Here is a 26,542-nt window from a genome sequence, read left to right on the forward strand (position 1 = left end):
CATAACGTAGAGATTAAATCCTTGTCAAAATCCAACCCTAAGTATTTGAAACAACCCAGTTGCCAGGTTAGGCCGGAGTCCCCCAGAATCTCCTTATTCCCTTGATTGTTTAGCAATTTGACCTCCGTTTTATCTTTGTTTAATTTATAGCCTGAGACCGTCAAAAACTCCTCAATAGTGGTCATGAGGGCCGGTATAGCCTCATCTGCCTTTTCTGAGACGACTAGGACGTCAGCCGCATAGGCCGTTATTTTTATCGTGCAGTCTTTAAAAGGAATTCCTGATATATCTTTAGTGCACCTTAGGTGGTGGAGAAATGGTTCAATAGACAATAGGAATAGTGAAGGGGAGAGGGGGCATCCCTGCCTGGTTCCCTGATGTAGACGGAACGATGATGAGAAAGACCTCCCACTCGAACCCTTGCTGATGGACAAAAATATAGGGACATGATCATCCTCATAAATGATGATCCCAGGTTAAATTTATTTAGTACAGCCTCCAGGTATGTCCAGTCTACTTTATCGAATGCCTTCTCGGCACTGAGTGCGATTGCTGCAGTAGGGGTAGTTAGGAGTTTCGCTTTCTCAAGCACATGTGCTAGAGTCCTGGTGTTATCACTGGACAGCCTGTATTTCAAAAACCCTGCCTGAGATGGGGGTGTGAGCTTGGGTAGGACTCCCTGGAGGCGGTCGGCTAGAATCGGAGCTAAAAGCTTATGATCTAGATTAATAAGCGAGATGGGCCTATAGTTCTTGGGCAGTGTTGAGTCCTTCCCATCTTTGGGTAAGACCGCGATAATGGCTTCTGAGAGTGTACCTTTTGTTTCCCCTGTCTCATTGATCTCCTGAAACATGTGAAAGAGTGGCTGTGATATTACGGAGGAAAAGCATATATAGAACCTGTCAGTAAACCCGTCAGGTCAGGGGGCTTTCCCACATTTTAGCGATTTTATGGCTTTTTCAACTTTCAGGATCGTGATTGGGCTATTAAGGTCTGCTTGATCTTCTGAGGAGAGAGACAGTAGTATGCATTCCCCTAAATAATCTTTAATCTTGTTTCCATCGACTTCCATATTCTTGGCTTAAAGACGTTTATAAAAATCTTTAAATATATCCACAATTTTGAGAGGGTCGGAGTGAGCCACCCCCAGCTGGTCCACAATGGAGTTTATCGTGTTTTTCTGCACTTTAAATTTAAGGTAAGCAGCCAAACTTTTCCCAGCTTTATTTGACTCACACAATTTAAACCGTTTTCTCCTGTTTAGCCACACCCCTGCTCTCTCGCTCACTATATTATTGTACTCATACTTCTTCTTAGCCAACTTGTTAAGTGTCTTGTCTTTCCTATCGAGCAGGTGTCTATTTTCCAAAATAGATATTTCTTTTTCTAGGCTCTTTAGCTTTTTGGTGTGGTTTTTGTTCATGGCAGATTTAATCTTAATAATAATCCCTCTGATTGTACTTTTTAACGCTTCCCAACAGGTCAAGTCAGTGGTGTCCCCCCTGTTGTTGTGTGCCAGATAGTCCTTAATGGCAGCTTCAATGGTGGCCCAAAGTTGTTCTTGCTGAAGGACCTCATCGTTGAGGCGCCACAGAGATTCGCGGGTGGATAGTTTCACATTGGAAATGGAGAGTGTGATGCAGGAGTGGTCAGATTGAACTCTGGGCTCTATCGACGTTTCTTCTATTCTGGGGATGGTGTTCTTTGTGATAAATAGATAATCAATTTGAGAAAATGAGTCGTGGGGGGAAGAATAAAATGTGTATTCCCTACCGTGTGGATTTTGCAACCGCCATGGATCAATGAGATGGAATCGATTACAAAGGTTGATGAAGGCCTTGTGTGATCTGTTACTGCGGAATGAGCATCGGCAGTCCCTATCAAGAGTCGGGTCAAGGGGGAGGTTAAAGTCACCTGCGAGGATATGGACTGCCGAGTCCGGGAAACTGTCGACTTGTGTCGTTAGGTCTGGGCATAATTTCAAGTCACATGTGTTTGGGGCATAGACGTTTGTGACAAAGAATGGAAAGCAAATCAATGTTGTTTTTTTTGGCTATCAATGTTAATACCCCGTTCTTTTTCCCAATGGCTTCCGAACCTGTGACTTTGGTGAAGAATTTATTCCTGAGTGTATGGAATTGCTTAGCATCCAGTTTGGATTCCTGTAGTAATACAATGTCTCCCTTTTGCCTGCGTAAATAATCTAAGATTTTCTGGTGTTTGACAGGCTTATTAAGATTTTTGACATTAAGGGAGAGTATTTTAAGGTTTCTTACCTTTGTTACCCCAAGGGTGTACTAATTGAGGACGTAGACATGAGAATGTATTAAACGATTTAATACAATTAGGTAAATCACGCTAACCAAGTTCCCGTGGGGACTGTCATACTTCCAGTCTAAACTGTGGGAGTGCATGTGTACGATAAGTTTGAATCCCAACGGCTGTAGTATGACGATCTGGGTAACAGTCATAGTAGGGACAACTTTACCTGCAGGATAGGGGATAATGACTCCAGAGCAATGGTAGAATGAGCACCCTGGCATTGACATGCAACAAACAATAAATACACATACAAAGAGCAAAAGAAAAACCAGAACCTTACCCATCCCCTTTGTCTCTCCCTCACCACCCACCCTGCTCCCCAACCCAACCCACCCCAAACGTAGCTGTTAGGCATGGTGACTAGGAGAACAACAGCATTGTTCCTCCCATGGCCTTACAAAACAGACCATATTGGGAATTGGGAACTAAGTCAACGGTAAAACATTAGGTAACGTATGCACACATTCCAACATTATCCTGTCTCATGTGTCCTTGTATCTAAAAACAAACACGAGCAAACTTGACTCCACAGAGAAATCTGGCATCTAAAGCAGACTTCTCCACTTGTCATGTGCCTGGGGCGCGTAATGAACATTGTTAGCTTCTGGTTGTGTTATGTACTGTATTAACCATCTTTAAAGACCCAACAACTGTTTTAACTTCAGCATTAACTCCTATCAAGGCCCAAACATTTCGCAGGCAGTATGGCTAAAATGGGTCAGCTTGGTGTCATTGAGTAGGATGACAGGTATACTACGTTTCATTAAGGCATTATACAAACAGTTGGGCGGTAGGCAACGCGATTTTCAACAATAAAGACATAGAGAGCTTATGAACACTGTATGTGAAACCTGATATACAGAACTATACTGAAAAAGGATATTCACTTGTAGCCAGAGGCTTAAGCAGCCTCAGAGTTCACCGCTGTTGTGTCCATATTCAGTTCCTCCTGGCAGTCTAGAAGCTTTTTGAGCCTCTGCGGGTCCGTGGAGATCTGGGGAGACCCCTGGATAAATACCCGGAATTTTGCCGGGCCTATGAATCCAAATTGGTGACCCATTGACCGTAGCTGCGTGCGAAGAGCAAGGAAGGGCTTCCGTATATATCAACAGTCTCTTTGCTATAGTCCTGCGAAATATAGATCTTGTTCGACTTCCATAGTATATGATTGTTTTTCCTGACGAAGGATAGTATCTGCTCTACGTGTTAATATCTCATGGATTTGCAGACGATGGGTCTGGGACCTTTCTGAGTCTTCGTGATCCTGCCTGGGACTCTGTGTGCTCTGTGGAATTGAGCGGCTGATAGAAGGTAAGGTTGGTCGCTTGAGAGAACCACGATTCTAGAAATGAGACACTTGAACCTTGAGCTTCCTCTGAACCTTCCAGAATGCCAAATATGAGGAGATTGCCCCTTTGATTCCTGTCTTCCAACTCGGACAGCCTCCTTTGCATTTGGTCTTAGGTTATAGTGAGGCATTTAAGAGCTCCGCAGGTCTTGACCTCTGTGTCTTCCAGACGGCTGATCCTCGATTCCGTTTCAGTGAGTCTGGAGTTAGTGTCCCATATATCCTGCCTGATGGCTGCGACTTCTTCTTTCGTGGATCTCGCCAGATCATGTACTTCTTCTAGTTTCCTCAGTATAATATCCCTAGTGTCACTGACATCCTTTTTGCCTTTGATGGGCGACACTGGGTTAGGCGGTTCAGCCTTGAGTCTCTTGAGGTTTTTTGACGTTTCTTTGTCCCCCATGGTGAAACTTGCCGTGAGTATTCAGTTATGTTGCAACCTTGAGTGGCGCCCCCTCCTGTCAGCTGGTGTCGTGGTGGATGATGGTGGTACCAAGAGTTGCTAATGATCAGGACACAGGGCACAGGGGTTGCCAGTGGATACTATTCAGCTGTGAGGCAGCCCAGAGATCGGCTCTACGTGCGGTAATGGCGTTTGTGAAGGCTAGTGATGATCAGTTTATCTTCCTATGGCGCGGCTCGTGGCTGTGTGAGCTCCTATACCCCCATTTGTTTGTTCCTTCTATTCGATGATCTCTTTATTGGCACTAAGGTTTGCACTGATCAGAACCCAGGGGTTAACATTGGTAGCAAGTGATGATCAGCTTGTAAATACCCTTATCAGCATCCCTCAAAGCCGCTTATCCTCATGTGACGCGGTCGTGGTCGCGTGAGCTCCTATGCCCCCATTAGTTTAGCCATTCTGCTCGTTGGTCTTCTATCGGTACAGGAACTTGTGTCTAGGCATTTTCAGTTTTATCCGCTTTCGCGTTATTCAGCTCAGTAGTGCCTTAAAATGCTTTAATAATGCTTGTGCCTATGTTAACAATACAGTATGCTTTAACAATGCTTGTCCATTAGTAATGCCTGTCCTCTAATACACATTCAATGTGTAGACCTTCATTGCACATCATTTTGGAAGTACGTCAGACCATCTTTCTGAGAGTTTAAGAACACACAGTCTGGAGATTAAAGTTTGCACACTATCAGGAGTAACCAGTTTGCCAGGTGCACCGAGGGTTTGCAGCGTTATTGTGATGGCAGTGTAGCCCAGAAATAGATACCAGTGTTAGATTCAATGTCCTGCTAACGACAGACCTGAAACAGTGAGCCCACCAATATAGATATTAGGATGTCCAGACTTTGGTACAAGGATTACTCAGGGGATGCCAAGTGAAAAAACGATAATCGCTGTGACAGCACCAGTTTTACACAAGTCCCCTCCGCCGATGGGCTGTTTGTAGCGTTCTCTATAATGCGCCCGATGTGCAGCGAAACCTGCCTGCGCCCACCATTTTAAGTGCCGTGTGGTGTGCAGCCCAGGTCTTCAGCGTCCGAGGGCTCCGAGGCTGAGAGATGGTATCTGGCTCAAGTTAGCTTACTCACTCAGGGGCCTCGGAAGCCCAGTCGCACGAAGCGGTCACTGGTTCTGGTTCAAGGGCACAGGCTTCGGCTCCGTCCCCGGGCAGATACCGGCTACGGCTCGCTGATTTCTCGCTCCTCTCTCCGCTGCTGGTCGCGGCCGGGGCTATATCATTTTCCGCCGCCTAGGTACTTTGTAGCTTCCCCAGAATCGGTCACATAGTCGTCCCCCGCTTCCAATCCTCAAAGCTGTCGTTTGGACCAAATATCACACGGAGCAAGGGTTCCCAAAATCACGTTCAGTCTGCTACCACGGGAGGAGAGAATCACTATGCCACCTTTACTAACAGCGTCCAAACCACGCCCCCCCCCCCCCTATTTACACTATTTCTGATGTAATAACACTGGGACCACCTTTTTCTATACTGCCTTACACCCAGGTCCCAGTGATTTTGGGTTTACCCTTTTGTATAACGTAAGTGCCTGACACAGCAAGCGCCAGATCCCGCGTTAAGGATCTTGGTATTCTGCTCCAGCCTGCACCAGACTCTGACCCAGGATATTCCCTGCATTCCTCAGTGTGGGAATGTGCTCGTGGTTACAACTCCCTACGTATGTGCATTTGTCGCGCAGCGATGTCTCTTTAGATCCCCAACTCCTCACCATCTTAGTCAGTAATGAGCAGCTCATCTAGCTTTAGCGGTCACGGCAGCATGGAGTTCATTCCCTTCACCTCGGCAGCTTTCATTCTTACTTGCAGCCCTCACTCGAAAACAGAAGTGCCTCAATGGTTTTACATGCGCTCACGAGCTGCAGTCTCAGGTCGGCCTCCGAGCCGGGCCCCCAACAGGGCCCACCAGCTGCAGTGTGTCTGCAAAGGAAGGCAAGTAGCCCCTGTGCCAGGTTACTCCTGTTGTGCCTTGTGGCCGATGTGCCCAGGGAAGTTATGCCGCCGGGGCACACTCTTTCCTACCACAGCAGGCAGGAGCGTAGACACGTCGGACCCGCACTCGCGTGCATGCCTCTAGGCCAGACATGCCAACCCTCCCGATTCAGGCGTGAGACTACCGATTTCAAGGTTAGTCTCCCGCCTCCCGATTCCTGCAAGCAAAAACCCGATTCCTTGGGGGTTTTTGCTGACAGGGTTTGGTATTGTATAAGGTGCTAATTCTTCCTGCAATATTCAGAGTGGCGATGCAGGGGCTCTCGAAGGGGTGAAAAACCAACAAAGCGTCATTAACAAAACAATGGTCTTTTAAAGACGTGTGAAGTACTGGGGCGGCTGTGTGCGCGCGGGGAAGCTGTTACAGCCCGGGCTGCCACACAGGAGGGGGAGGAGGAGTGCATGCACTGCAAGCAACCTGCCAGGCCAGTGCACAAAACTTGCATCACCCTCTCTCTGCCTGCCATTACGCTCCGTGCATCTGAAAGTTTAAAAAAACACGTGCATTTACGTTTCAAATGTCCGAACCTGCAGCAGCCACTCCCAAAGCCCATACATGCCGTTAACCCGATTCAATGCCCCATTCTCCCGATTTTTTTTTTAATTCTCCCACTTTGCTCTTCTGAAATGTTGGCATGTATGCTCTAGGCCTCACCACGGCAGTGTGGTCTCGAGCGGTGTTCCGACACTTCCCTGTCATTCCGGCCAACAAAAAACAGCTTCTCAGGATGGTGCTGACTTCTGATGCAGTTATTTATGTTTTTAGTGCATAAGTGCAGGTTTTGATGCAGGATATCTTCAGGATAGTGCAGGCGACCGAAGGAGCTCGCTTAGAGCGCAGCCATCTTTAAGCGTGGCTAGCTCCACCCCCGTATGTGCATATTTTATATAAATACTTAAAGCCTGTGCTCACGTCTCATGCTTTCACAAAACAGAGGCAATGAGACGATAGCAAACTCAGTTTCTAATTAAAAAAAAAGTAGGAAACAGGGTTCAAACTAAGCATATTCAAGAGTACCTGATGTAAGAAAAAGCACTTAGTGCAAATGTGAACACAAGGTGCAAGGGCAGAGAGCGGAACACAAAAGGAAAGTGCAGTAGAAAGTGAAAAGCATAAGGTATGAAGGTACATTGTAAGGAGAAGGGCAGTGTACAATAAGGGAGGGCTGTGAGAGAGACAGTAAAATAGGTTGCAAGGTTATGGGATGCAACGAGAGGGCAAGTGTAAATAGAGAGTGCAGGATTTCATGGGATAGTCAAATGTTCAAAGAGAGAGTATAGTGTACAAGAGTAGAGCACATAAGTGGAGACAAAGAAAGAAACCAAAAAAAGAAGAGTTGAAGAAGCAGAATTTGGGAGCAGAAAAAAGACTGCATCATGGCACCCAGAGTATGGTGTGAAGAGGTAACATCTATTATGAGTATGTTGTGGGTGCGCATGTGATTCTGGAGCATTATGTCCAGTCACGAGGATCAGTTAGAGAGCACAAAAGAAATACAGTCATGCAGTGGCACGGCTTGCATCCTTCTCATAAACAACATCTTTACAAGCGTGGTGAAATACAGAGCACTTTGCCACATGACCCATTTCTTACCCTCCATACTTTAGTAAAGTCAGGGGACCTACGGCGCAGGAGGAAGACCAGAGACCATGTCATGGTAGGCTTAGCTGGCTCAGCTCAGAGACTAGTGCTTGTTTTATTTGCTTCCAGTGTGTAAAGTGACTTAATTTAACCAGATATTTCTCTGAGTTTTCACATTATTTTAGACAGTACCACTCAGAAACAGAAAGATGCAAACCTTGCTTACTGTATCTGAGCTATACCAGGGCCGGCTCTAGGCTCATGGTGGCCCTGGGCAGGGAGCGTAGGTAGGGGGCCCGGAAGAAGGGGTCCGGGCGGGGCGGAGCGCGCAGGCCAGTAAAGAGGGAAGGGGGTCAGGGAGTTTAGAAGTGGAACAGAGCCGGAGGCCGCCAAATCCCTGCCAGGGGCCACCACGCAAATAGCAAATATGTATCCATCCTCAGAGGATTAATATATTAAGGATATATATTGGCGTGGTGGCCCCTGGGGTTTGGTGGCCCTGTGCAGGTGCACAGCTTGCACATGCCTAGAGCCGGCCCTGGCTATACTGACCAAACCATAACTTGGAGAAATATTGAGTTAAATGAATTCCCTTTAAACACTGCAGGCGTATAAACACAGGTGCTGGACTCTGCACTGAGCCAGCTCAGCTCATCATGATACGACCTCTGTGGCTGTATCATGATGTTGCTTTCTTCACTGTGCCAGCATCAAAGGGGTCTGTGTGTTCTTTTGGGGTTTTCAGCATATACATTAACTTGAAATGTTTCTGAATTAATTCGTGTTGCTGAACGAAGACCGCGGAAACATAGGACAGTAATTATCTTTTGAATTTCTGACCTCTGGTGACGGGGACGATGGGAGATTCTAAAGCGTAACACCACACTTTCAATCACTCACATTTACTCATTCATTCTTACTCACTTGCACTCACTCATTCTCACTCACACATTTACAATCACTCTTACTTTCACTCATTCTCACTCATTTACTCATTCAGACTTTGACTCACTTGTACTTTCTCACTCACTCTGACTCATCCTTACTGAGAGTTAAAGTCACTCTTTTTCATACACTGCCAGTGATGGACATTCACTCACTTGCTCTCAATCAGACACAGATACACATAACTATACAATCAGACACTACATACACTCACACATACACATGCTCTCTCACACATAAAAACACTCTCCTTGCAAACATGCACACAATCAACATGTAAACATTTTTTCTTCCTTATTTCAGCTGCTTGCAAAGATCAATTTCCAGCTCCTGATGATAACAAATGATTATTCACTATTTGTATAATTCGAAAAATAGGCAGAAAATAAGAAAGCAAGAGCCTGGAACTCATAAGGGCAATCTGCCCCATGTTGTTGGCACCATTTAAACACCCCATGAAGCCAGGTTTACAAAGGGTCAAGCCAAGGGTCACAGCTGCAACCCTTGGCTACCCCTAAATCATATCAATTCATTTAGTTCTTGGATGCTAATGACAAGGGTAACTCGTCATGCACTTCCCATTCATTTCAATGGAAATTAAAGGAGACGAATGAAGTTGCCTTAGCACTAAAGGGGTTAAAAATATGCAGAATCCAAGTTTTGAGGCTTTGCAAGTTTACATACTTTTAACTACCTATACAAGTAAGACTTTTCCATCTTTGAAAACTACATGAGCTCCAACAGTCTGATGACCTTTTCCATCTTTCCCAAGTCCCTTGAAGACAAAGATGAGTGGAATACAATATATTACTGCATGCCAACCCTAGGCACACTATAGGTACATAATGGCAGCAGCAATGCACCACCAAAACCCTCATGGTCTACAGTAATCTGTGAGCTTCCATTTAACGAAATAAATGTTTGGAAGCTTTAACACAGTGTAATACCAATTACTTCTTCAAGGCTTATTGACTTTAACAAATGCTTTTCCAAATATCTTTACATGCCAAATTCCTTATTATAACTTTTCATATTGAACCTATAGGTCCTATGGCATCTGGGACTCTCAAAAAAACAGACAGGGTTAGCCGTTATCATTGGTTTATCACCAAAATCTACTGGGGGACAGGTATACCTGGTGAATCACATTAAATTGCAAGAATTTGAACTATGTGTTGGTGGATGTGGCTTGTACTCCTCTGTGTATCCCCTCCAAGGCTTTCGTCTTTAGGGGCACCTCCAAGTTCATATGTTATTTATGTTGCACCTAGAGTTCAGCCAAGGGAGCATCTTCTCTCAGGACCCTATATATATATATGTGTGTGAGATCAACCTCCTGCCCCCAGCCAAGGCCGTGATAAGAGGAAGGGGTCCCAGTAATTAACAAACAAATTTGCAAAACAAATGAAAAATAAATTAACCAAGAAACAAATCTGTCCACATTGCTTTAATCACAATGTGAATATATATACCAAATATATACTTTGTATCAGTATGCAAGTACATTAGTAGTTTCGCAGTGCCCCAAGAAACAGAGGAGGGGGGAGTGATCCTGTGAGGATAAAGTGAAGGGAAGGAGGAAGAAATTCACAAGTGACACTTTAATCAATAAATATGCAACATTTGTCCACACTACACAAAATGTGTGCAGAGATGGGGACCATAAGGTTCAACATATACTTCCACGAAACAGCATACTCCACATAGTTCAAACAATGAAAGCAATAGGGCGTGGAGTTGATAATACAAGTGGTTGTCGACATTTCGACCCTCTAGATTGCAGGTACAGTAACTATCCTTGCTGTGGGGTCTTCATCAGGACGGGGGTAGGGGACACACCACGAGGTGGTATTCAAAATGACGCTGGTTCCGTCTATCGATGCGGTCCAACAGTGCAGTCAATGCTGGCAACACACGAAGTGGTAATTGGACGACCCCAATCTGTGTTGATGGTTCGGAGAGCCGTCAGTAATGGCGAAAACTCAGAGTTTAAACAACGCGACCAAAATTGGATCGTGTAGAGGTCTGGTCAAGTCAGAAGGAGGCTGTGTACTGTTCGATACCGGAGTGAATCACGTCCCGCAACGAGCTGGAAATCGCAAGGCCAACAGGGCTTCTAGTGTATGAGAGGCCAGCAAGCTGCTGGTAACGGCAGCCCAATCTCATGAGCTGTAGCTGCTATTTTAGTGAATTGTAAAAATTGTCTTTTTTCCTAAAACCTATTGTTAAGGTAGAGATTGGGTAAAGAATTGCATTTGCCCTGCTGCCATTTATGTAAGGACATAGAGCATTCTATAAGTTTCAATGGGTGTTCACAGATGCTCATATCAGACGCATGGGGAGCCCTTCTCAGTCCGACCTTAACCACCTGCTCCCAAGCCCTGAATAGCATTCTAACCACATATGGTAAGGTTATCAGGGCCTTCGGTGCCATGATCAATATCCCCGGCAGCAGATCCCCACTGCAGGTGCCCCTCAACAATTGGAGTTCCCAATTATCATAACCAGTGTACTGCTTGCAGCAGTTGTGCAGTCAGGTAATAATGTTCGAAGCATGGCAGTTCCAGACTGCCCTTCTACCATATACACTTCAACATAGCCATGCTAACTCTTCCTCCTTGTGGCACACAACAACTCAACAATCAACCAATCTAGGTCCACAAAGAACTTCCTATGTATGTCAAATAGGATTCCTTGGAAGATATACAAACATTGAGGGAGTACAATTATCTTTACCAAGGCGACCTTTCTCATCAGGGAGAGACAGAGTGTATTCCAAAATGTTATTGTAAGTTTCAGGCCGTCAATCACTCTGCTTATAGTTTGAAATCTTTAGCCCCATGTGTTATCAAAATCCCCAAGTATCTTACCATTGCCGATGCCCAAGGGAGGTAGAGTTGTGGCAAATCCTTTTCTATCCCCCCCACCCCCCAGTTTCCCCAGTGGGACCAACTTTTATTTATTATGGTTCACATCCAGCCCAGTGAGGTCACCAAACTTGCAGTACTGTTCTCAGGAGGCTGGTCAGTGGCTACATTTCCAAAGCAAGGAGCAAGGGCGAAAGGGGACATCCCTGACAGGTCCTCTGGCTCAATGCAAAGCTCCATGACACTGTACTCCCCACTCGCACCCTTGCCACGGGGGTTCTAAACAGTGGCTGCACCCATCTTATATAGGTCTCTCTCATGCAAGCCTTACATAGCACCTCCCACAAAAACTCCTGTGACAGGAAGTCAAAGGCTTGTTCGATGTCCAGCAGCGCAAGTGGAAACTTGTCCTGCAAAGTAGGTGAATGCATCATCAATGATAACCTCCACAGATTGCATGAATGATGAACCCTCACTGGTCTTCATCATTCAACTGGGGTAAGCTAATAATCTTGTGGCCAGTATCTTACTGAGAACTTTTACATCCACGTTGAGCATCAATAAAGGGTGGTAGGAGGACCCCGCCGTGCTATCTCTGTCTGGCTTGGGCAGCATCAATATAATCGCCTCCCTTATGAACACTGGGGGCAACCCCCTTTCATAGACCTCTGTAGAATACTCCAGTAGTCAATCAGCTATTCCTCCTGCCCTGGTTTGGGAAATTTTGATTGGTAGGCCGACTCCACTAGAGCATTTGGCTGTCTTCATAGCCCTTATAGCTGCAATGATTTCTTTTGTAGTTATGGGGCATCCAGATTGTCCCTTTCATCTCATGTCAGAGAAGGTATTTGTATGTCAGTCAGGTATGCAATCCTATCTTGATTGTCTCCAGCTTGTGTTGCTGTATACACCTCCTGTATGCACCATGTTAACACCTCGGTGATACCCTGTTACAAGGTCACCATGAGCCCTCGCCTGGTCCGGAGTCCTACGATTGGTGCTCATCTAGTTTTGCCTTGGATAAGCATGGCAACCATCCTGCTAGCCTTGTCTCCTTTTCTAAGTAGACTCTTCCTGTAATTGGTATGGACACATTTATCTAATCTGTCCCAGGTATCCTGAAGCTCCTTTTTGCATTCCTGCAATGCAGGCAATCTTTGAGGTCCCTCGACTATCCCTTGTTCCACGGTACCAAGCTGTTTCTCAAGCCCAACCAGCGACCAAGTTAGCTGTTGCTTAACCCCATTTGTGATTTTCATACATTCCCCTCGTAACACTACTTTCATTGCACCCCATACCATGGCACTTGGGGATGCACTACCCCGGTTCCCAACAAAATAATGGTCCATCACCTTTGCCACGTCACCTTCAAACACCTAGTCTGACAGTGCCTCCACACTAATTCTCTATAATGGCACCGCAGACGCCTTCCTACGAATTCAAAAAGAGATCAGCAGTGGCGAGTGGTTTGACAAGTAACGGGCAAAATAAGAAACATTTCCCACTACCAGAGCAAAGCCTTTGATTGTAGGTAATAATCAATGTGACTATGCATCCCAGTAGCAGGCACATAGCATGAGTAGGTTCTGTTTTGGGGCTAGTGCATACTACACACATCCAGCAGTCCCACTGCCCCAATCAACTCCCGGCCCATCAACTCCAGGAGAGAACTTGTCATCAAAGGCTTAGAATCTACCTGGGGGGGAGACTATCAATCTCGCCATTTAGTCCACAATTCACGTCGCCAGCCATAATTAATGCTGGGCTCACAAGCTCCAGACCTGTATGCATTACTGACCCCAAAAATTCTGAATCATTCATATTTGGACTAAACACATTCACCAGGCATACACTTCTGGCGTCCAGTGGCCCAGAGACCATCACATATCTTCGCCTCCTTGGCCACAAAAGGAACACTAGGCGCCACCCAAATCAAAGCTCCCCTGGCGTATCCAGCATATGATGTGGTGAATATTTGCCATTGCCGCCTACGATGCAGATACAATGTACAGTTGTGGGTCTCCTGAAGGAAGGCCTTTGAAACCACGTAGAGGAATAGATAGGAGTGCTCCCTCTGCTGTTTATTCGGCTTACCCAATCCCCTGACATTCCAGGTCATAAGTTTCTAATCAGCAGTCATGGATTCCTACAGTCTCTGGCACCCGCGTCCCAATGTACCTACCAGACCTGTCACATCAACCCCTTCTCAACACCACACTGCAGTCCAAATTCATAGCCAACATTATGTAACCTGAGCCTGTCCCTCCTCGAAAAACAGAACCTGAGCCCAACACAGCCGGCAACTCCCCCCACCCACAGGCAGTGCATCCAAACTTAAAGGCCTGCCCCAACATGCCCAAACCCCTCCAAAGAGACTTCAGCCTCCTCTACAGTGTGCGATAGTGTAGAGGTCCCATCATCCCACCAGGCCAGCGAGTCCACTGGCCCTCAGCCCGCCCAGTAGGACCGTAGCCCTCAGTGATCTCCAACACCTCAACCATAGTACTGCAAGTATTGCAACCTTTAGTAGAATGAAACCGGCATACACACTGCACTCAGTCTCTCACGCATATGAGGCACTTACTATGCCCCCGACTAGCACCCTAAGGCATCAAGATGTATGTTTTAGCTTAAGCAACAATTAATTACATTGCTACTAATACTCAGTTATCGAAAGCATGTAGAGTGCATGTGAAATAATTAACTCCTTCACCCCTGTTCATGGTCAGAGGGTTCACACCTGTACTCTCTGGCATCCCTGAGTAGTATGAAGGACTCCAGAGTGTCTGGCACACAGTTGGAGTCTGTCAATGTACCGTCTGGGCTGACTATCATTTCTCTAGTGCAGTAGACTGGAGAGTGTGGCAAAAAGTCAGCAGAATGTCTACGTGGTCTAAGCCTCCATCATGTAGCACCACTTCCTCTCTATGTACATTCCAGATGTTACTGCTGAGGCTGTTCGCCCAGAGACCCAGCCAAGCATTTGCCTCACCAGGGCTTATGAAAAAATATGCCTTCCTACCATGCTGGACCCTAGGTTTTGCTGGGAACATGAGGCTGTATCGCACACCCCTGTCTCAGAGCCGTTTTTTATACGCCCAAAAGTCTCTCCAAAGGTCCTGTACTTCACGAGTGTAGTCTAGGAATACCATTATGCTCCGGCTTTCAAATGGAGATGTACTCTGTGCCTGAACATGTTGCAGGATTGCTTCTCTGTCTCTAAAATTGAACAGTCCTGTTATGACAGAATGTGGCTGCGCACCAGGACTGGGTGGTGGAGTTAATTTCCTGTGCGCCCATTTAATTGTTAAAAATGTTAGAGTTTTTTGGGCTGTCGATCCAGTCCTGCAGAAAGAGTTCCATAGATTGCCCCTCCGGCTTCTCGGAAAATCCCACAAAATGAAGGTTGTTCCTCCTGCAAAGCCCTTCTGTGTCCTCCAGCGCACGTCCATGCATATTGATGATGACTGTAGTTCAGACACTGTCTTCTTTAGAGTGGCCACCTCGTTCTAAAGAGTTTGTACGTTACTTTCAGAAGTCTGCGCAGAGCAAACCCACTTCCAAAGCCACTGTGTTTACTTTTGCAAGGGTGATCTATCTTGAACCCCTTATTTTAGCCAGTATCTTTGGCATTGTTGGAGCCCTCTACTCCCCTGGAAGGGCGTTCTGTGCCACACCACCATCCGCACCATCTGTTTGTAGGGTCTGAGGATAGTTATCTATTTTGTTAGTCTGAACTGTCTTTGTCATGTTATCTTTTGCTATGTTGAGCCTCCAATGCTAAGGCCCCAGCAGATATTCTGTGGTATACGGCCACCCACAACCAGGACCCTCCAGGTGCACCGGCACAGCACAGTTCTCAATACAGTTAGGGGACTCCCATAGCTGCCCTGGCCACAACAATGTATCCCCACCTCAGGGGCACCCCCAAAAGTCTCAATACTTTCCTCAACAGGACCTATAACCAGGAGTCAGCTCTGGCCACTTTAATTTAAAACAGGTGTGTGGGTGATACCGGGCCCCAGTTTTGGCCTAGTTACCTTTCTATGTGTCCTCTTCTTTTGCATAAGGCAATAGATTGCAGTCAGAGCAGGGCCCAACTCAGGCGGTGTACGCCTTCTCCTCCAAGTCTTATGCAACCACACTCAAGCTTCGTCTGGCGGCCTCACCTGTCTGTCTTCACAGTTCTAAGGTGCCAGTAGCCTTCAGCGACCACCCGGGGCTCAAGTACTACTGTGGCATGCAGCGCCTCCTCATTTTCAAGCTCCACTCTAGCTCTCCACTTATGGAAGCTGCCACTGGTCTTTCTGTTCTCCTTCCGGGCTCCGATCCACCAGGGGGGCACCACTCTGATTCTTCTTCAGCAGCTCCCGTAGAAGCTCTGCCTCACAGCAAGTGCCTCGTACAGGCCAGCAGGCCTTGGTTATGCGCCACCTTCTCTGCACCCCCGCGGTGCGGAGATCCAGCCACCGCCAGACCCCGCTGCTTGGTGGGGGTCGACCTGGGAACACCTGGCCCGTGCAGCAATTAGATATGTTTGCAACAAAGGATAATGTAGGATAATGTGCATGTCAGCGGAGCTTAGGGGCAACACATCTAGGCAACCATTTTGCCTGGCCATGCCCCCTGTATCACCAACTTCTCATTTTAAGATGCCTGGTTGTGTCAAAGGAATGATGAAGCAATTTCTATAAACGTTCATGCTTATAGATTGATGTGCAGTAATTCACTTTTTGGCTGGTAGTTTGTCCAGTCCATCCTGTACTGCCAAGAATTCCCTGTACTTCATGCTAACGGCAGACACTGTTGAATCCTCCATGTGCTAGAGAGAGTTAACATACCTTGGCACACCTTTCACCCTGACAAGATGTTCAAGTGAGACCTCTTCTTCTTGGCTTGGCACATTCAGAAAATTCAGAGCTCCATTGCCCTTAGAGAAAGTTTCACAACAACGCTCCACCACACAGATCTTTACTGTTACGCCCAGAAGTAGAGGTGAATATACTTTACCAATTAGTTGATCATGAGAAATAAAGATAAGTGTTTTCTCACATGTGAATTAATTGCTGTGCTCAGGGAATGGTGAGACTTTCTACTAAGGGCTATGTGTATTAGCTGGTGGTAAGTACTTATAGAAGAAACTTTTGTGGCACATCGTCTTGAAATCTTGAAGAATATTCTTAAGTCAGGCTTGTTCAAAAACATAACAAAATGCTTGTCTAACACAGGTGATCATTTACAGATTGTGTGGAAATGAAACCCTATGTTATTAGGTATCATTTTTGGAGAATTGTTTATTTGGAATCTGATAATGAAGTCAAATTAGCCTGGCGCCTCGTTGCACTGGATGACACTGCATCTAAATTAACTAGAATCAAACATGTGGTGCTGTTTGTCTGAAAGTGGTGGTGCTAGGTGTGGTGTGGCAGATTACGATGGCTCAAGGAGTGCCTATCAGAGCAAAGACAGAGACACGGTACCTGACGGCATGCTTCTCAATAGGATGATGACCGAGGGCAGCTACAATTGTGCATCCTGCCTCTGCTCAGCTATCATCCTACAGGCATGGGGATTTTGTAGTGGGCGGCTGTGAAGAAGACATAAGATATACTTGGTTTAGACTTGGTAGTGATTCTGGAAAAAATAAGTGAAGCTGGGCAGAAGAATACAAATGGTCACTGAAGTACGAGAGGGAAGAAAGGCTGAGTGAAGTGGTAGAAAGGGAGTGGAAGCACCTTTTTTTTCCAAAATAGGAGCCTGAATCCTTGAAAGATCACAGTTTTTGCTATTGATGTTGCAGAACAATGGCTGGTTCTGATCAGTGTCAAGCGATTATGATCAGCAAAGAAAGAAAAGCCAACAAGGTGGCATGACAGGGTCAGACTCGCACTTGAGGAAAAAAATTGCAAACATGAGCAATTTAGAATTTTACTGAATCATAATTACTCAAAGCACCTGTACACGTTATGAATATTCTTGTTACCCTTTGGGGGTCATTAGGATGGTGGACAGACTTGAGTCCGTCTGCCATCCTGTGATAAACCGCGACAGTCTGCAATACATGCGGCGGTCCCGCATACCAAATCAGGATGCAACCAACACCATGGCAGTTGCATTTTTGTTTTTAACATTGCGGTGGATGCTGCTCACAGCAGCACCCACCGTGTTGCAAAAACCATGTTGGTCATTTCACTGCACTGCGTGGCAGGCACCACATGGTGCCTGCCAGGTAGTGCTGTGAAATATAGGGGGGTACCATGGGTACCCCCCAAGTGCATCCTCACCTCTCCCCAAGACATGGGGGCCCACAGCGGGCCCTCCTAAGTAATCCCCAATGCCTTTCCATGGCAGCATCGCTGTCCCTGGACCGTCCGCCAGGCAATCTGAATGATTGCTTCTGGTGGACAAGTGGCGGACGGTATTTCCGTCTGCCGCGGTCATCGAACGATTCGACCCGCCATCCTAATTTGGCAGGGGGATACTCATTGTCAGCGTACGGAAGGACCACCACTGCGTGGCTGGTGGTGGTGGTCCTTCCACCATCCTAATCGACCACTATGCTGGGTAATTAAGACTAATAATGTCTAGTGATTAGGTGTTCTCTGCTACTTGTTTTACCCAACAAGGTACAAGATATGTGGCATTAAATAGTGCTACCTTTGTGGGCACCCAATTGGACAGTCCTTTCAATAATACATCTTGTTTCTTCTAAGTAGATTTAATTCTTCTATTCTTAGATGACCATATGGTAATTCCCATTTATGGTAACTGCAACAGACAATTTTCAACAGCTAAAACATGGATTATGTTGTTTCCACTTTCGCAACAATAACATTTTGAATGATTGTTTTTTTTTTGTGGCCATCTTATTCAGCTTATCCTCAATTTAGAGTTGTTTGTATTTAATTTTTATAAATGTTGTGCATTTATGAATTTCATGTAAAATGACTCCGCACTTTGAAGTATGAACTTCATCTTTTCCCACGTATTTGTTGCTGAAACCTGCTGATTCCTCCTCAACAATTGTAATTATCCTAACCCCCGTCCTTATTTCATGTGGCCATTTTCTTTTCTCTTGTATATATTAGTATTGTGTTTCACACCTTTGCTATGTTTCATATCGCTTTATAAAATTTATTGAGATAGGTTAGTCTGTCAGAGGCATTATCTAATCATTCAAAAACAAACTAAGCAAACTAGCTTATTGAGTACAAATCGGCTGTGTTCGGGGGTATTCGCGTTGGCCAGGCTTTGCTCCGCTGAGGCACAACGAGGCTCACTTCTCCCTGACTCTTGTGCTGGCCGGGCTTTGCTCTGCTGAGGTGCTGCGACCTTGCCCCCACTGTCTCCTCTGCTGGCCGGGCTTTGCTCCGCTGGTGTTCCTGGACCTGCACTACATTTCCCAGCAACCCTGCATCCCTGAACGGCGCCAGGAGGCACATAAAGGTCCGTTTGGTCCCTCGTCCCGCTGGGACGCACGCGGGACGCACGCGGGATGCGCCGGGAGAAGCCCGGGACAAGGGCGGGACCGTCTGTACCGTCCTAGGCCGGAGTTGGCTGGGCTGGGCCACCCCCGTATAACCGTAATCTGGAACTAGTCAGTAAGCGTGTATCCTGAACATTATATGCTATAAATAAGGAACTGGTGTAAGGCATACCGCTACTTGTTAAATTAAGTATTATTTGAATATTACTCTGTGGTGTAAGAGGTCGAATGGCCAGGAGACGGGCAAAACCTCAGTTAGAGAATACATGTAACACTATTGATAACTATTTGGTTAAAGCAGTTAGTGATCTAAATGAGGAAATTGGTCGAACCAAGAGGCGGCTGTCTATGGGCTCAGGTACTACGTTGGGAGATCAGATTAACTTAAGTATAGCCCTAAGTCCAACAAACAACGTCATGTTGGATATAGGAGCACCAGAGGACTCTACTAACATCGAAGATTCATGTATTTCTAGTACCCTCCAACTATTAGCCGCAGATACTCCCCTAAGCATTCCTTCTCCTTCCCCAGATAAAACCAAGGGACCAAAAAAGAAAATACAAGGGCAGGGGAATCAAAAAGCAAAAAGAGAAAAGAAAGTAGGGTCAAACGGGAATATGGTAACAACAAGATCTAAACAGAATCCTGAAGTGGGCTATAGTATTAATGATATGGAAGCTATTTATGATAAATTAATTGAGCTGATCAGACCACTGCATGAAACGGTCGATAATCTTTCGAGGGAGGTACACAAACTAAGTGGCAATTTGGAAAAAATAAATATGGGTATACAGCAAGATACACTGAGAACAAAACATCATAGTGGTATTAAGGGGGTAGTTGGTTCCAAGGAAAGTGGAAACCTATTATTCGCACCTGAAGCTAGTAAGATTACTCCCCGGATGCAATAAAAAGAAATCTTAAATCCCGGGGAAACAGTAAAATCCCCTATTAATAGGGAAATACATACCTCGGGCCGTATCATGGAAAACCCAGCCCCCAAGGAACCTGCAAATATAGGCAAGCTAGATAGTTTGCCTGTAACTACGAATAAGATCCTGAATCGCATTAATTTACCCCAGAATGTGGTGCCTATGTCGCGGTCCTTGCAAATGTTCCAAGATTGAGGTCGAATGAACAGGAAAATCATGACACACTTAAAAACAAAACTTTGAACTGGTTGACAAAAAACTGTGGGTTCCCAATGGAAGGGGCAAATCAGATACTACTTACTCAAAGGGTGGGTTGGGTTGGTCATCTCAAGAAGAACTTTGGGGGAGACTGCATAATAATAAACTTTAGATCTACAGGATGGGCACCGTCCACACTAGCTAATGCCCCCCCCCCCCCCATCACAATGGGAGTATAACACAACCCTCCTACCATTGGATTACTTCCACAGGCAACTGATGACAACTAATAGACATGAAAACCCAAATTATAAGTCCTATTCTAACACCAATGTTAACCCCAATACAATCTTACCATCTTGGAAAATGTGGCATGATTTTTCTGTGCCAACCTATAATAGATTCCAGGCTCTGGATACTTTAGAAGATATTGATTGACTTGGACTGGGCCATGATGGGGATAAGATTTATGATTCTATAGAGAACAGACAGGAAGATGATTTAAACATTGAAGATTTATCATCTCCCCCCCTGCAAAGAGATAATGTTGATAACCCTTATTTGGTAATAAGCCATACTGCAATGGAAAGGGAACTAGGCTTCACATTGAGGGAACAGGCACTAGTGACACCAGTAAGATCTGAGGCTATACCCTCCTGGCAAATCCACAATGATGCAGATACTATTGACATATGTCATTTAGAAATAGGCCAAACTAAAGTGGAAGGTATAAAAGGTTTGTTGCAGAGGGAAGTAATTACAACACCACCAGTAGCACCCATGGTGGTTATAGGTGAAAATGTGACCTTAGCTATTCCTGTATGCAGGCCCGAATTTAGACTAGTAACTTTTGACCCAAAAGAAGGATATAGTGTCATGACCTGGAATGTTGCAGGCCTCAGCCAAAAATTGGATTCACCTTTCTGGAGGGATTTTATTGCTTTGGGATATGATATTATTTGTTTACAAGAAACATGGTGCACAGAAAGTATTTTTATTGAAGGTTACATGTCCTATTGGGTAAGGGCTGTCAATTCTACATCTGGTAGAGCGAAGGGCAATCTCCTAATCTTAGTATCTAATAAACTGACTATGTGCAAAATCAAAAATTGCACAATCGTTGATAATCATAGCCGGGTAATGCAGCTTAACTTTGCTAAAGGAAATGACCTGCTTTTGATTCATTTTTACAATAACATTTTTGATAATAGTAGGGGGCTATCATACCGGCATTGGGGAAGGCAATCGAAAGAGTGTTGGCACTATCTAGCAATCAATCCACCATACTTTGGGTGGGTGATTTTAATATTTAAGCTTGCCCACAGGCCACAAGTAATACTTGTGGATTTAGGAGAGATTTCAACACTGATAACCATAATGAAGATATGCACTTTCCCCATTGTGGTTATGGTATTGCCCTAAAGAATTTAATGGCGGAACTAGATTTGGAACTCCTGAACTGCACAAAGAAACGGGGAAATATTAAATGTCCGACTTTTAAAGGCAGGAATGCCAATACTAAAATTGACCACATCCTGGTTTCATATAATACTAATTTTTCTAATATATGGATAACGGAAGAGCCGTTAAGCGACCATAATAGTATTTCGATAACGATGTTATGTTGGGGTAATAACCATCTTCCCACCAACAAATGTAACTCCGATATAGCCGCTGTAAGATCTAATGGCATGAGATTAAATGGGCTGGTGTGGATCCCCAAAAGATACAAAGGGATGTGGCAAGAAGATGCAGTAAAGAGATAGATTATTGTTTAAGGAATGAGGTCCACCCTAGTATACTGCTCTCTAGTTTTGTAAAAATAAATGTAATTGTAGAGGGTCTTCTAACCAAGAATAAGGGGAAAACCAAGCCACCTATTACTGGATGGTTTGATAAACAATGTTCTGAAGCTTTGTATAAATTAAAACAGGCACTTGTTTTCAAACCACGAAATACTTTATATATCTAAGAACAGCGTCACAATTATAAATTGACGCTGTTAGCACGGAAAAGAGAACTACAGAGAGAGGCATGGAATACACTCTATCAAGCGGCAGATACAAAAGATAGTAAATTATTTTTGGAGACAATAAATAGACACTTTTTAAAAAATGATTGCCTACCTGAGTTAACTTCGCATGTAAACTGTAGTGCTTGGATCGAACATTTTTCAGGTATTTTTAATCCAGATAGGTTGGTTTTAGATTCAGATTTCCTCCCCTTGAATAACAAGTCGTTATGGTCTATTTTACCCTTACAAATGATTTTAGATGAGGTTTACGAAGGGATAGTAAGCAGCAAAGGAGGCAAGGCACCGGGTCCTGACGGTGTACCGGTAGATTTTTATAAATGTGAAATAAATTTGTGGGCTCCAATTTTATTAAGGTTCTTTAACGCAGCTACAGAAAATGACCTCCCCTTGTCGTGGGGCCAATCAACAATTATCCCCCTTTTTAAGAAAGGCTCAAGGTCCGAGGCATGTAACTATCGCCCGATTTCATTATTGGATTCATCGATTAAAATCATGAGCAGGATTTTATTCAAACGTTTAGAAACTTGGGCTTCTGATAACGATATATTATCGCAAGCCCAATATGGTTTCAGAAAGGGCATAGGGACATTGGAGCAATGTGTTAACCTGGATCTTCTTATTAATAAAAACACAATTGCCAAAACTGGGAACTTGTTTTTATGTTTTGCAGATCTGAATAGTGCCTTTGATCTTGTAGACCACTCTATTTTATGGCCCACACTACTTGACTGCGGAGCCCCCAAGGAAATTATACATTTTTTAGCTAGATTATACGAGAGGTTATCCTGCAAAGTGCGTTACGGACCGGCTAGTGAATGCACCCCATTTTTTAATGTGAAAAGAGGCATTCGCCAAGGTTGTGTTTTGGCCCCACTATTATTTTCATTATTTATTAACCAAATTGATGTAATATTAAAAGAAATTCCTGCTGATGCCCCATTAGTAAACCGGAAACCAGTTCCAATTCTGCTTTATGCAGATGATGCTGTTTTACTATCACGTACACAAAATGGCCTTCAGTTACTTATCGATAATTTTTCAACTTTTATTAATGGGAGGAAACTTTTAATTAATAAAACCAAGACTTTTACTATGACATGTGGTAAGAAGATTAAATCAACTAGAACCTTTTACATAGATAATTCGAAAGTGCAATCAATCAAAATGTTTTGTTATCTTGGTATAACTTTTGCAAGCGATGGGAAGTGGTTCCATGAACAAGAAAATGTACATTTTAAAATGAACAGGTGTATCAATAGTATTTTTAGGTTCTCTACTAAATTGGGAGAGGGAAGAATAAAAAGACATGGTTGTGATTTATAATGTGTTGTGGGTAAAAGAAGATATAATGTAGAGGTAGTTAGGTAATTTATCCAAGTAGAAGGTTTATTAGTAAATCATTACATGTTCCATAGAAGTCTTAGTTGGTATCAAGAAGATCAATAGATGGTATTGTAAAGGTCCCACCAGGAGCTAGATGGTTGTTGCTCAGCCCACTCTCATCAACTGTCATTCTCCACACACAACCAAGCACACGCACGTTCTACTCTCTCTGACATCAAGCATTCCAACATTCCACGCAGACATCACACTCATTCTGGCTGAGCAACTCGGAAGGAGATAATTCTAGGTACAACATATCCCCTTTTCTTCACAGCAATAAACACAATAACTTGCAACAAAGCAATTATAAAAAAAGAATGATAAAACTAGCAATAAAGCGGACAGTTCATATTAGCGAGCGGAGAGTTCATATTGGAAAGGAAGGAAGGAAAAAATAAGTAGAGAAAAATAGGTAGCAGTAAGTGATTAGAATAAGGGAAGAATGAAACAATGTAAAAGGATACAACATGGCACATATCCCATCCTCGTCGCCAAATGTTGTGGGTAAAAGAAGATATAATGTAGAGGTAGCCAGGTAATTTATCCAAGTAGAAGGTTTATTAGTAAATCATTACATGTTCCAAAGAAGTCTTAGTTGGTATCAAGAAGATCAATAGAGGGTATTGTAAAGGTCCCACCAGGAGCTAGATGGTTGTTGCTCAGCCCACTCTCATCAACTATCATTCTCCACACACAACCAAGCACACTCACATTCTACTCTCTCTGACATCAAGCATTCCAACATTCCACGCAGACATCACACTCATTCTGGCTGAGCAACTAGGAAGGAGATAATTCTAGGTACAACATAATGCAAGGTGCGTGTCATCTGCTCTATATGGGGCGGGAGTTTGGGCTCATCAAAAATTAAAACAACTGCAGATAGATGAGAATATTTTTCTCAAACGATTATTATGTGAACGAACCTCGGCCTCAACACAAATAATACATCAAGAAGTAGAATTGAATTATATTGCTGATTTAGCGGCCCTACGCCCCTTGTTATTATGGCATTCGATTTTGGGAGAAAGATGAAACTCTGTTCACACAGTCTATTATAAGAGACTGTATGAAGTTGGAACATAGCTCCCGTATCCCATGGCTCAAATATATCTATCATTGGTATAAACTCCTGTTCAATTGTAACATTTTCCTGGAACCAGAATATGCTGCCTCAATATCAAAAAAAGAGATTAAAGCAACCTTTTTGGCACATAGTAGGGTATCCAGGGAGAGTTTAATCGTGAAACTACCAACTGTGACATTTTATCAAGAATAAAATCTTAGAAGTGGTTTCCAGTTATATTTAACTGAGGTAACAAGAAACTCGCATCGCTTTGTGTTGGCACGCCTTAGGCTGGGAATTGTTCACCATATAGTAGCTTTCCCTGATATGAAAAAGAGTTCTAATTCTGCATGCCCATGTAATGGTAAATCTTTGCAGAGTTGCTGTCATTTTTTAATGTTTTGTAAGTTCTACATCTTTTTAAGGAAATTTTATCTGAAACCTATCTTTTTAAAATATGATTTCACACCACCAAAAATGCTATGAAGTTAATATCATCTCTGGAAGGCCCAGATGTCTGTTTTTATGTCGCTTCATATATTTTAAAATGTAGAGCAGCCAGGAAATCTATTATTACCTGAATTTGCACATGTTACCTCTTAAAGCTCAATAATGATTAATTTTATGATATCTTAGTTATTTAGTTAATCACACTTGCACTTTTGCAAGTTTTTGTACAACTGTATGCTGCTGGAATATGGCACTTTATTGAGTAATTTGCACATGTTGCATATAGCACTTTTTGCGGGATTTTGCACTTAGTGTAACCTTGCACAAGAAAAGATTTTATGTAATGGTGTGGACTAATGTATTCATGTGGACAAAATTGTATTATGTACTATTTTAAAATGACTGCTTGTATGGTTGTGTTTCACAAACGAATAAAAGCATATGAACTGAACTGAGTTCAAATCGAATATATGGAGCTTCTTTATTGCCTGGTGACTGACAGCTCTTCTACTCTCAACAGGTGTTTCAAATCGATATTAATGGCAATGTCTTCATCAATTCAATTCCTGCCAAGTTTCCCTACTCAGACGGTAAGAATTTCTCACACAACTGCACGTAAATTAAATAACATGATAAATTCATTTTATAGATTATCTCTTTCGTTATGGAAACATCACTGGGCATCATTATGACAACGGGCAGATGACACCGTAATGGACTGGGATCACCGGACCAAAGGTCGGCTGTCCTGTCTGCACAATTTAGATGCGACCACCCATGGCCAGTCAAAAACATACATTTTCCAATAGCAGCTAGTGCGGCGGGTGGAAAAAGCCCGCAGCATAAGCTGACACTGAAAAATTGATGTTTTTGAACTCCTTCTAACTAATACTCACTCCCCATCACTGTTACTCGCACACATATGCTGATTCTCACGGGTTCTCATTCTCACAGCACACACATCCATTCACACTGTTTGACTCTGGGCCATGAAACAATGGCACCTGCTGCATCATTGATACCTACACCCGTGACTCACTTTCACTTGCTCTTACAATCTCCATTTACTAACTCCTTCTGACACACTCACACTCCTTCGTAGTCACTTCCACTTATCCATAAACACTCCAACACATATTCACTCTCATTGAAACCTGTGAACACAAGTCAAGTCAAGTCAAGTCAAAGGATTTATATAGCGCACTACATACCCAGAGGGTCTCAAGGCGCTTAAGGAGGGGTGGGGAATTACTTGTCAAATATCCACGTTTTAAGTTGCTTTCTGAATGCTAGGTGGTTCTGGGTAAGGCGAAGGTAAGTGGGAAGTGAGTTCCAGGTTTTAGCTGCCAGGTAGGAGAAGGATCTACCTCCCATGGTGGTCTTGTTGATGCGAGGTACAGTGGCTAGGGCTTGGTTGGAAGAACGAAGCTGGCGGGAGGGGGTGTAGAAGGACAGTACTCAAT

General features: G+C 44.1%; 1 protein-coding gene across 1 annotated transcript in view; it reads left to right on the forward strand.

Moving 5' to 3' along the window:
- Positions 1-19,242: 19,242 nt before the first annotated feature.
- The window catches only part of LOC147733203 (mucin-2-like), a 182,628-nt gene continuing 175,328 nt past the window's right edge, over positions 19,243-26,542 (forward strand). Inside the window, exon 1 of the mRNA XM_086956020.1 lies at positions 19,243-19,372. Within this exon, the coding sequence (XP_086812146.1) occupies positions 19,243-19,372 (130 nt within the window). The remainder of the gene's footprint in view (positions 19,373-26,542) is intronic.

The sequence above is a fragment of the Lissotriton vulgaris genome, chromosome 2_1, assembly GCF_964263255.1.
Source record: "Lissotriton vulgaris chromosome 2_1, aLisVul1.2, whole genome shotgun sequence".
NCBI classification, from domain to species: domain Eukaryota; kingdom Metazoa; phylum Chordata; class Amphibia; order Caudata; family Salamandridae; genus Lissotriton; species Lissotriton vulgaris.